This window comes from Vigna angularis, chromosome 9, assembly GCF_016808095.1.
Source record: "Vigna angularis cultivar LongXiaoDou No.4 chromosome 9, ASM1680809v1, whole genome shotgun sequence".
NCBI classification, from domain to species: Eukaryota; Viridiplantae; Streptophyta; class Magnoliopsida; order Fabales; family Fabaceae; genus Vigna; species Vigna angularis.
In genome coordinates, this window is record NC_068978.1 from 9,039,956 (window position 1) to 9,051,727 (window position 11,772).

General features: G+C 29.8%; 1 protein-coding gene and 2 pseudogenes across 1 annotated transcript; 1 reads left to right on the forward strand and 2 right to left on the reverse strand.

The window, feature by feature from the left end:
* Nucleotides 1-4,981: 4,981 nt before the first annotated feature.
* LOC108347021 ((+)-neomenthol dehydrogenase) lies at nucleotides 4,982-6,896 on the reverse strand. The gene is made up of 5 exons (XM_017586113.2): nucleotides 6,789-6,896; nucleotides 6,425-6,671; nucleotides 6,243-6,308; nucleotides 5,753-5,932; nucleotides 4,982-5,424 (listed from the first exon to the last, which is right to left on the reverse strand). Exons 1-5 carry the CDS (start codon nucleotides 6,806-6,808, stop codon nucleotides 5,047-5,049), a joined length of 891 nt encoding a protein of 296 aa, XP_017441602.1. The 5' UTR covers nucleotides 6,809-6,896; the 3' UTR covers nucleotides 4,982-5,046.
* Nucleotides 6,897-7,009: 113 nt separating this feature from the next.
* On the reverse strand, nucleotides 7,010-8,088 carry LOC108346456 (uncharacterized; annotated as a pseudogene).
* Nucleotides 8,089-10,789: 2,701 nt separating this feature from the next.
* LOC108346458 (two-pore potassium channel 3-like) lies at nucleotides 10,790-11,509 on the forward strand (annotated as a pseudogene).
* The last annotated feature ends 263 nt before the right edge of the window (nucleotides 11,510-11,772 follow it).

The following is an 11,772-nucleotide window of genomic DNA, read 5'->3' on the forward strand; positions in this document are numbered from 1 at the left end:
ATTTTAATATGTTTGGTATGTTCATCAAACACTAGATTTGTAACAATAAAAAATTAAATTTTTTTTTATTATTTAATAAGTTTAAATTTTAAAAATATATTGTATTTTTATTTCTTAAAATAATATTATTTCAATATATATATATATATATATATATATATATATATATATATATATATATATTCACAGTACAAATTGTTTGACACTTTTATATAAAGAAAACATGTAACAATTTTATCTTACAAAAACCTATTAATTAAAAATTACATTTATCTTTTTTAGGGTAGATAATATTACAAAAAATTTCTTTTTAACATTTTACATCATTAATGTACTCTTTTACCTTATTTATTTTGCTAATGTTACTTGAGAGTTAATTTTCTCTTTTACTCATTTATATATATATATATATATATATATATATATATATATATATATATATAATTAAATATATTTTTAGTCTCTAAATTTATATATAAAATTAAAACTTATTTTTTCCAAAAATTTTATATAAAACTCATAACTCAACTTTATTAAAGCATAAAATAGATTCTTCTTATTCAACAACGTTAAACTTTTTTTATTGTATGAAGATAATATTGAGTGTATTAAAACGTCTGAACATTGACACATAATTAATAAATGTAATTTTAAAAAAATCTAGTTTTTTTTACACTTTTTTTCTTCTTGTTTTTCTTTCCGTCTTTCATCCTAATACCTGTATCAAAATTTTTTAATTGTATTTATTATTTTTCTGGCCTAAATTTTCAATAATAATAATAAGAATAATTCTTATTTCATGTATACGTTTCATATTTTTTTATATTTTAAAATTAAAAAAATGAACATAACTTTTTCGATATTAAAATTATTACTCGTATATTTCTACACTTTTTGTCTATTTAAATTGCAATTCAGGTTAACATGAACTTTCTGGTTGATCTTGATTACATATAAGAATGAAATTTGACTCGTTTTTTGGCCCACCATTAGTATGTCAAAAACTGATTGGTTGGAATCGTCCACTGTAATAAAACTTACCAAAATTTGTAACCCCTACCAAAGGACTCGTGGGATGGTCTTCCTTTCTTTACTTTTAAAAATTTGTTTATATATGTAAATAAATAAATTAAAAATATATTTAAGTAAATAAATATTTTAAAATTTTTAATTATAAAATGTATTACTTTTACTTAAATAAATTAAAATAATTATTATATTTATATATTAAATTACTTTTATGACTAATAATTAAAATTTAATGATTTAAGTTACAATAATATTATATATTTACATATTAAAAGTAATATAATATAAAAACAAGTTAATCTTTTAATTTTTTTTATATTTTAATTTATAATTAAAAAAATTAGCCAGTTAATTCATCTCACTATTTCTGTCTGTCAATTTGATGAATTACACCAATCATACCTAAGTTGATTCAGAAAATTGATTGACAAATTGAAAATATAAATTCATTTATCTTATTTTGAATACTAGCAAACCTACCCATAAATTTGAGTGTTTTATACCATCACATGGAAAGTACAAATGAAAAAACATTTGAACAAATATGTGAGAACTAGAATTGAAAATGAAATTCCAAGCACCAAAAAAATGTATTTTATGTTAAGCAGAAAAGAAGGAATATGTTATAGGATTCAATCTCTTGCTTAAAAAAATTAATTAACGTATTAATAATAATAAATTATTAAAAAAATAATTAAATGGTTCATACAATTAAGTGTTTTCTAAACAAATTGGTTCATTGAATGTATAAAACAATATTCAAACACATGGTAGAGGAAATTATTTTAATAAAAAAATCAATTAAAAATACTTATAATGCATTTGGAAAGGTTATTTTTAAGAAAATAATTATATTTTAAAATAATTTAAAATGTTTTATGACAAAATATATGATTTTGGTTAGAAATTTAAAAAGAAGTTAAAATTCTAAATTTATATTAGAGTAATTGGATAACCTAAAATTAAAAAATTATAAATTCTACTCCAGTTTTTTTTCCTTCAAACATAGAATTTTAATGAGTTAATTAAGAATTAAAAACATGAAAAGCATGTAATGTTACCACATTTATGTAAATTCATAAGGAAATTGAATTCCTTTTGTTCAATTCTTCCAATGAGACTGAAGAAACACATTACACAGTCCGTAACATTAACCAGTCAAGTGGATCCCTCCCACTTTACTGACAGTTACACATGCATTGAGTTAAAAGTATAGAACCGATGTAAATACTGCATTATAGAATGTAAAATTCAAAATATATATATTTTATTTTGTATTTTAAAATATAGTTATTAACTTGACTTACAAAAATATTCAATCTGAAATATATTTTATACATTAATTTTAACATTACTCATTTGCTTGATAGAAACTAAAACAAGTTTAAACATGGATAAATAGTGTAAAGTCCATTAAAAATAATAATAATAATAAATTAAAAATATATATATATATATATATATATATATATATATTTATATATATTTATATATAAAATAAAAAATAATAATATGATTGCAAAATGACAAAGAACTTTTCAGAAGTGGAATGGTGAGCAAGACACTTTTGATGGTATAGTCAAAATATTATGTTTTATAAAATAGTATTTTTAATAAAATATTAAAAAAAATAATAAATAAATAAATAAAAAGACAAAACTACTTTTAGAAGTGGAGTTAAGGGGAAACAACTTTCTGTAATGGGATTTAAATATTATTTATAATAAAATATTATTAAAAAAAACACCTAAATAGTGCTAAATCTTAGCCTATAAATAGCAAGTATGACGAAGATGAAACTTGCACCCAAAATTGAGAAAAATTTTGAGAGAAGAGAGTTGGAGGAAATTCTAGTTGCAAAGGGGAAATTCTAGAAGTTTTTGGGGAACAACTTCTAAGCAGGAGATTAAGTCTGGAATAGAGGTAAGAGGAGCTAACCTTGAGTATTTCGTTTTGTATTATCTTGAGTCTTGAATATGCAATATTTTGCTTTTGTCTGATCTTAAATCTTGAATATGGAGTATTTTGTTTCTGTATGATCTTGAATTTTGAATAAGAACATGCTTCTGTGCCGAGATCCAAGTTTGATAGTTGTAAAACGTGATATTGTTTCTGCTATACTAATTGTACGTTATTATTACTCAGAACATTTAGTTGTTTCTTTTGCATTTTTAGAAGGATGAGAAGTTGTCTAACCGGCTCTGCTAGATTCAACTTCTTGTATTCCCCATACCTTTTATTGTTTTTCTTATTTATTTATATTGTATTTTTGGAAGGATGAGAAGTTGTCTAACCGGCTCTGCCAGATTCAACTTCTTGTTTCCCAGAACTTTTATTGTTTTATCTATTTTCATTGCATCTTTTTGGAAGGACGGAAAGTTGTCTAACTGGCTTTGCCAGATTCAACTTCTTGTTTCCCCAGAACTTTTACTGTTCTATTTAATTTTTATTGCATCTTCCTGGAAGGATGAGAAGTTGTCTAATCGACTCTACCAGATTCAGCTTCTTGTTTCCCCAAAGAATTTTTATATATTAAGATTATTTTAATGATTGTCAAACATTTGATTCTTCTCCGGTGACCATTTATAGTAATATTTTATTATTGTTAATTTGTTTGTAATATATTTATCTTGTATGATTTCTGTGATGAATGTATTTTATGATGTTGATATGAAATTATGCATCTGAACATGATATGAGTATTATGGGGAGATTTTGTAATGGTATAATATGAGTTGAGGAATATGAGCATGATATGAGTCTCATGGAGAGATTCTGTAATGATATGGTATTAATATATATGTTGATGTTGAGGGTCCTGTTGTTGGAGGTTAGCCTGATACTCTAATAATCATCCAATCTCAAGTAGAGAAGGATGAATTATGTGGTGAGAGGGACAGGAGGTCCTGGTCTATGTGCCGGTTTTGGACATAGTGTTGAGGACTAACCTTGTGGATGGTATAAAATATTTTGGAAGTGTATTTGTAAGAATAAGTAGAAGTCATCACAAGTGCATAACCTCCCGTGACTGCTCATCAACATATCATCCGGATGAGTGTCTATTGGGTGTTGTGGGATGAGTGTCTATTGAATATTGTGGGATAAGTGTCTATTAGGGATTGTGGTATGATGTGATGAGTGTCTATGGTGTGATTGTTGTATGATAGTATGTGGGTGTATGGCATAATTATTATATGATGTTTGTTAAGTGTATCAATGTAATTATGCATGTTTTACAAATGATTTGTGTAATGTTAGCTCACCCCTACTTGTTTATGTTTGTGTTTGTGCGATGATCGTATAATTCGTTATACGGGAGCAGATGAAGGAATATCGTTCGATTCAGTGCCAATGAAGGAAGAGATAGAAGAATAAATTAGAAGAGTTCGAGTTGTATTTATGAGTTTTTAGTTGAAATCTGAGTTTAAAACATATATATATATATATATATATATATAATATATATATATATATATATATATATATTATATATATATATATATATATATTATATATATATATATATATATATATATATATATATACACACATAGGTATCTTGTATGAAGTTCTTTATATTCATTATGAGTGGTGGTGTAATGCTACAATATATCAACTATGAATTATCAAGTGTGAAGTATATATATTACCGTGTGACCGAATGTAGAAATGTTACAATATTTATAAAATCTATTAAATGTCGAGTGTGAGTTTATGGGATGTTACAAATAGTATTATTGGATGAACATAATTATTTATTTTTGTTAAGAAGCTAGTTTTAAACTTAACTCAATCTTACATTAGTTTGTAAGATAAGATTCGCATTCACTTGTATATTATAAATTAAACTATTGATTTTATATCTAGTCGACGTGAAACTTCCAACAATTTTTACTGAAAGAACTAAGTTAAATTTATAATATATTAAATTACCCATAATTTATTGAAAGTGTAATAACAAACATGACTTCATGTATTTCCCATAATTTATTCTGGTTTTGGAGGAACAATTCATGATCAAAATGGTTTCTCTTCACTTCTAATGAAAAAAAGGCCAGAAGGGCTACCATCTGGTAGCAGTGCCAATCTCACTGCAGTTTCAGCACCTTCATCAGGTGTGAAAAAACCTGTATTGTAGTTTATATCTGTTTTCACAAAGCCTGGACAAACAGCATTGATGCAGAATGAGGGATACTTCTTAGCCAGAATCCTTGTGTAGGCATTAAGAGCAGCTTTTGAGACAATATATGCAGACATTGCCTGAGGCCAACCTTTGCTTTCTAGTGAACCCTCTTTAAAGGCCTTCAAAAATTCATCCAAAATCTCATCAATCTTTTCTTCTGTAAGGTTTTCAGCATCACTAAGTACTTCTTTAGGCCTTCCATCCTTCATATTCTGCAAAAAATGAACAAGCACCATTTTCAACTGCACTAATCAACAGTAAATAAATTAATTCACTGAAAAATATATTTTTCTATAGCGAGTTTTTATACTTTTTATACTAGTTCTAGAATGGTATAAAAAGTCAAAAACTTTTATTCTCCTACTTCTATAAAAACCAGAATAAAAAGTCTTTTTTAACTGATTAAAAAAAAAGTCTATTTTGGCCTAATGATTGAATTAATTATTTATGATTACAAAGAAGAAACAGGATTGATATGTTCAGAAGTTCAGTATCCAATTGAAAGTTAATTGCTGGTATCAGTGCATCTCACTCACATACCTCAAGTTTTCCCACGGATGAGGAAACATTCACAATTCTTGGAGAGCTTGAAAACTGAAGAAAAGGAATAAGTGTTTTGGTTAATTCCTTGACTCCATAGTAGTTTGTTTTAAGACCTGCTTCAGTTAATTCATAGGTTTCAGTCACTATTTTACTCCAATCAACACGATCAGCATTTTCCTGCACCAAACAACTCAACAATAAACCTGATTTCTTTGATGAATTGATTAAGGGAAACATCTATAAATGCAAGCCATGATGTTAAGTTTTTAATGCTTGATTCAAGTTATGAACACTTCATCAATCTCTTTCTTTACACATATATGGGGAAAATAATTCACAAAAATTAACATGATTATCGGCTACAGTTGTGAACACTAGAACATAATGCCGCTATAATGCTCTTTGCACTAACAAATACACTAATTCCATTTCCAACACTAAAAATTTTGCTGAGAAAACTGTTAAAACTGGGGAAATACAATCATACCATAATGCCAGCAGCAGACAAAGCCTCACCGTCCACATGTGCTCCAGGAATTCCAGCATTGTTTACCTACACAATTCCCATGTTTCCAATATGTTTATGTTTATGTTACTCTATCAACAGATTTATAAAAAAGGTTGATGAGACAAGATTACAACCAACAAAAATCAGAAGTTTTTTCTTACCAAGATGTCCAGTTTCCCACACTGGTTTTTGATGAAATCTGCCAGCGATGTTATACTTTTGGGATCAGTAACATCAAGTTGATGAAAAACCACATGGCCAGGGAGACCAAGTTCTTTGAGTTTCTCAACAGCTTCAACACCCCTCTTCTCATCTCTGGCTGTGAGTACCACAGTGAACCCATTTGAAGCCAATTGCTTGCATATTGCAAATCCAATTCCCTTATTTGCTCCCGTCACAACCGCATACCTACAAAACAGTTTCTCAAGTTAAGCTAACATGGATACGATTCACTGAAGTTATATTCATATGAAAATTGTGGCTAAATTCAGAGTATGTTGAAGAAAAAGAAGATTTTTTTTTTACCCTTTTGTTGTTTCTGCCATTACACTTGAATGAGGGAAGTAGCTGATGAAAAAATAGTGGTCGAAAACGAGCTGCTGATAAATGATTTTGAACAACTGTGCTAATGACCAAATGATTTAAATGCTTTTGAACTTTGTGTTGAACGATAGGTCTGTTATGGCCCACATTTTTTGAACTTTGTGTTGAACGATAGGTGTGTTATGGCCCACATTTTTGGTTGGTTTCAGCACAAAGAACTGCCCTCTCATATATTATTTAAAAAATAGACATACAGAATAAAAAGGTTTAAATATTTACTTGATAAGAGGTGAATTTCTGTTTAGTAGCCAATTTTAAAAATGTATCTATTGAGTCCCAAAGTTGTAAAAAGTGTATAAATGAAGTCCCCTCCGTTAAATAGGCTTAAACGGAATTAACTCCGTAATGACATGGCTTCGTTTTTTTTCTCTCTCCTCTGTTATTCCTGCCATATTTCTCTCTCTCTTCCTGCCATCTTTTTCGGGGGATCAAGGTTGTCGTTGTCGTTGTTGGGCATAACAGTTTTGGAGAACCTCATGAGACTCCTCATGGGAAGAATAGCTTTAGGGTTAACATCATGCATGCTCCATGAAAACAAGGACCTGCATGCTTCATTAGCCTTCTCGAAAAGCTCAACCTCTTTGTTGTTATTGGGACCCAACAAACAGTGACCCAAAATCCTCATAACAGGTTGCAACAGTTCCCATCACAGAGGAACCCTGCCCTCAACCTTCACTCTCTTTTCAACCGCCACATCAGAACCAACCGCTTCTTCTTCTTCTTTTCTTCCTTCTTCTTCTTCTTCACTCTTCTCTCCACCCTCTTCGAACTTCTTATACATCTCGCCGTCTTGCCCTGCCCACACCTTGCAAAACTCGCAAAAATCGATCTTTGAAGACACTGGCATCTGCCCGATCTTCGCGTAGAACAATTCCAGTGCCACGCCCACAATGCGGGCCCGCCGCGTCGACCGCACGGTGCCGTGGGGCTCCAGCGCGGGGGAGACCACGGCGGTTTCGGGCTCGCTGGCAGCGGAGTTGGGCGTGCTGGTTCCTTTGCCGGAGGTTTTAACGCTGCCCTCGTGGTACAGACTAGGTTGGGTGAGGTCGGGGATCATTATGGAAACGGGCTTCCTGACGCGTGAGGTTGTTTCGTGCGCGTAGACGGCCAGGAGGACGGCTTCGAATGCGGCTTGGGGTTTTCGGTCGGCAACGCGTGAGAGGTAGATGCCGACGATGATGCGATGAAACGGAGATTTATTATAAAAAGTATATGTCACATTTCACCTAAATGTCATTTATTATTCTTTATTTTGCCATGAGAAAAAGAGAGCGAAAAAGATGGCAGGAAGAGAAGAGAGAGAGAAAAAGATGGCAGAAATAACAGAGAAGAGAGAAAAAAAACGAAGCCACGTCATCACGGAATTAACTCCGTTTAAGCCAATTTAACGGAGGGAACTTTATTTATACACTTTTTACAACTTTGGGACTTAATAGATACATTTTTAAAACTGAGTACTAAATAGAAATTCACCTCTTAACATGGGGACGAAGTAAGCATTTAAGCCGAATAAAAATAAAAGATATATAGCTAAATATGTCATTCATAAATTGTTTATTTTCAATTGCATATTTATTCTATTGAGTATTAATTTAAAACATTTTTTCTTGGTGGTTAAATATCTTATAATTAATTATGTCTTTCTCTCTAACTATAACTTGATTTCGGTTTTTATTTTTATTTATAATTTTGATTCTATGAGACTTTTATATTTGAAAAATACATCAGTGTAATTATTTTTGTTCAAAGATGTTAAATGTTTCTTATGTGATAAATAAAATATCATGTTGAATATAATTTATAAGTTTTTCTCTTGTTAGTTTCTTAAAACGTGTTACATGATTCATTGTTTGTCATGTTAAACAAAGTTAACATATTTGGATGAAGAGAATTGCATCCATACTTTTTTAAATATGAGAATTTAACAAAATCAAAGTTTGATTACACAACTTTTGATTTAACTTGATCCATCTCAACCTTAGGTATAGATTGATTTATCTCGACTTTGAATCTAGATTAATTTGTCTTGACTTTTGACTTGAGTTAATCTATCTCTATTTTTAGTTTGACTTAACTAAAAGTTTAGATAAAAAATTTAAATTAAAATCTATATTTTCTATATTTAAAAATAAATATTAAAAAAATGATTATCCAATAAAAAACATAAAATATAAATCAAATTAAAATGCATATTTAATTATATGAATTGGATCTTCAATCAAATGGATTTTAAATAAATTGAATCAGAACAAAAGTAGATAAGATTAGCATAAATGGAATTTGAGTGGTTCTCCCTACACCTCACATGTTTCACCCTGCACCTTCCAATTTACAATTTTACTCTTCATGTGCAATGATGGTTTAATGATTTTTCAATCACAAACAACTCTTAATCGTGTACTATTCTACTATAACTCTAGCTCCCTGCATGCACTCATTTCATTTCTCCACTATTAATCTCATACTCTAAGCTTGTACATGCACCATATCTCATTTCGCCATTATTCCATTTCTTCCTTCTTGTTTTATTGAGTTTTATTTGTGAGAGTTGTTTTATTGAGTTTTATTTGTGAGAGGTTATATTGTGTGGTAGTGATACATTGTTGGTGATCGTGACCGTGCTGTGGTGGTTTCGGAGAAAAAAGATGTTGAATGATGGCTAGAAAGTACTTCACGAGATTATTACAAGAGATTAACACACATTGAAACCTTAAGCAGAGTTGGAAGCTTGGTTTAGGATGAATCAGCATTCCAACGTTGGTTTTTGTATTGCCACAGTTGGAAATGCGGCAACCAAACTTCGAAGTTAAGTTATATAGGATCATGGCTTTTTCAAATATTTTATATGCTGTTTATAAGCTCTGTTATATACTGTTTTTAAATTATGTTATATGTTGTTTTTAAATATTCTGTTTTAAAATATTATGTTGTTGTTACGATATTTTATATATAGTATATTGTTTTAATTGTGTTATAATTTTTTATATATATTATACTATTTCATTTGTTTTTTTATATATATTATACTATTTCGGTTGCATAGCTTTTTTTTTTATTCTTTGTTTACTGTTTTTCAATTTTTTTATTTACATTGCATCTGTTAATCATATTTATTTTTATTATTTTTTTTACAAATTTTATGATTTAATTTATAAGATGTTTCTATTTTCTATGTTGTATGGTGTTTTAGTTTTATGCTTTTATTTAAGTGTTTTAGTTTTATGATGTTTTTTATTTTGTTATATATATTTTTATAATAAATATGTTTAAAATTTTTTGTATTTAAATTATAATATGTTAATGTTTTATGTCACTATTTACATTGTAATAATTTCGTTGTATTTTATTTTTTAGGTTTTGTTTATTAAGTGATTTATCTGTGTTATTCTTTTTGAATAATTGTTATGATTTTTTAAAGGCTTAATACCCTCTTTGGTCCTCACTTTCATTGAATAATGTTAATTCAGTCCCCATTTTTAAAAGTGGTTGAAATTAATCCTCATTCAATAAATTTTGCGTCAAATTAAATCGCACAAACGACGTTAGCTTTTTCTTTCTCTTTCCTCTGAATTCCTCTGAACACAACAGTTTTTTCTACTTTTTAAACACATTTTAAATTTAAAAATCTAATCTTGTTTTTTTTTTCTTTCGACTCCCTATTTCTTTCCTTCTCATGCATAACCACATTTTATTCTTTCACTTTCACATTTTAAAACCTAGGGTGAAAATTTGTTAAACCCTATGAAATAGCTTTTGGTTCATTAGAATGGGTCGAAGAAACAGGAAGACATGTTGTTCGAAGTCCCCTTGTGGTTGTACCCACTAAGTTTGTATTTAACCCCTAAATTGGGATTTAACCTCATCTTCTATCTCACTTATCAATATCCTTTTTTCGTACTTATCTTAATCTACTCTTCTCTTCAACACCATCCTTCTTCCTTTCAATATAATATATCAATCGTCATAATTTTTCAGCTTTCAAGACTCGTCTTGTAGTTGATGCATTGTATTTTTGTATAGTCACAATGTGCACAATAGGATATGGTGACATCACTCCAAATAGCACAACCACTAAACTTTTCTCTATATTGTTTGTGTTGGTGGGGTTTGGATTTATAGACATATTGCTGAGTGAGATGGTTAGCTATGTGCTTGATTTGCAGGAGAATCATATGTTGACGGTAGTGAAGGGGAGGAGGGGTGAGAAGGATGGAAAGTCTTATATAATTGATGTGGAGAAAGGGAGGATGAGGATTCGATTGAAGGTGGCGCTGGCGTTGGGAGTTGTGGTGATTTGTATTGGGGTAGGTGTGGCGGTTATGCATTTTGTGGAGAAGCTTGGTTGGTTGGACTCTTTTTATCTTTTAGTTATGTCGGTTACTACGGTTGGGTATGGAGACCATGCTTTCAAGACCATGCATGGCAGGATCTTTGCTGCAATTTGGTTGCTTGTGTCTACTCTTGTCGTGGCTTGAGCGTTCCTCTATTTGGCTGAGGCAAGAGCGGATAAGCGGCACAAGATGATGGCGAAGTGGATTCTTGGTCAGGATATGACTGTTTCTGAGTTTCTTGCAGTAGACATAGACAACAATGGCTTTGTGAGGTATGGACTATTTCATTTCGATCTCATAAAAAGTCAGTGATTTTTGACATTAATCGATGTTCTTGTTCATGAAAGTAGAGCACATAAATGTATTTACCACCTAGTTGTACAAGGCCCCCACCCCATGTTAGTTTTTTGTGTAGTTTGATTAAGTTTTTGTAATGTGTTTTTAGTCCCACATTGCTTAGTATTGTGAGATGGTGTTCTTCACTTTGCTATATAAGAAAACTTATGTAAGGTTTATAAATGCACCAAAACAAATACTTCTTAGTGTTGTTTATTTCTCTCTTCTCTCCTTTATTG

Coding starts and splice junctions, on each gene's coding strand:
- LOC108347021 (XM_017586113.2), bottom strand. CDS start 6,808: ATGGCAGAAACAACAAAAGG. Junction 6,309..6,424: donor GTGGGAAACTGGACATCTTG/GTAAGAAAAAAC, acceptor GGAATTGTGTAG/GTAAACAATGCTGGAATTCC. Junction 5,425..5,752: donor CATCCGTGGGAAAACTTGAG/GTATGTGAGTGA, acceptor CATTTTTTGCAG/AATATGAAGGATGGAAGGCC.